At 53.0% G+C, this 511-nt stretch overlaps 1 protein-coding gene across 1 annotated transcript in view; it reads right to left on the bottom strand.

Moving 5' to 3' along the window:
* Window positions 1-511, bottom strand: part of LOC111650900 (atlastin-2-like) — a gene marked incomplete at its 3' end in the record, with an annotated part of 13,355 nt that overhangs the window by 5,153 nt on the left and 7,691 nt on the right. The window contains exons 3-4 of the mRNA XM_023400835.2: window positions 254-385; window positions 37-141 (exon numbers count right to left, since the gene is read on the bottom strand). Coding sequence (XP_023256603.1) covers window positions 37-141; window positions 254-385 — 237 coding nt within the window. The remainder of the gene's footprint in view (window positions 1-36; window positions 142-253; window positions 386-511) is intronic.

Raw genomic sequence — 511 nt, 5'->3', positions numbered from 1 at the left:
TAATTTCCTTAATTAACAGAATCTAACTGAACTGACCTGGACAGAGCTGGTCATGGTGCTCAGGGCGAACAGCGTGGCGCAGTCTTTGATGGTCGACTGGCTGTCAAACGCCCCCTGTGTGTCGATTAGTAGAACTGCAACCTGCAGGAACAGCAGCGCGTTCATTTCATCCCAACGTTATTTATTTATTTTTTTAAAAAGAGGAGATAAAGACATTCGCTGCCGTGAACGCGGCGTCGGCCTGTGGACTGACCTTGCAGCCGTCTGGTTTCTCCACCACGAACACCTCGCTCCAGGCCAGGATGCCCGTGGTCTCCCTCTCACAGCCGCCCCGCCAGGTGAAGCCCGTCAGAGGCTCGTCCTCGTCGCCCACCCACGACTCGGACTGGAGGGAGAGAAGAGGGTGGAGAGGTGACATCACTGACCCTGTTCTGGTTTCATATCAGAGACGTTTATAAGATTAAACCCAGAATGAAACGACGTGATGAAGCAGGTCCTGTACGTCAGGTGA

The sequence above is a fragment of the Seriola lalandi genome, unplaced genomic scaffold (assembly GCF_002814215.2).
Source record: "Seriola lalandi dorsalis isolate HSWRI2012SDOR001 ecotype SW California unplaced genomic scaffold, Sedor1 jcf7180002053021, whole genome shotgun sequence".
NCBI classification, from domain to species: Eukaryota; Metazoa; Chordata; class Actinopteri; order Carangiformes; family Carangidae; genus Seriola; species Seriola lalandi.
The sequence above is the reverse complement of the archived record's forward strand: the minus strand, read 5'-3'. Positions and strand labels throughout refer to the sequence as shown.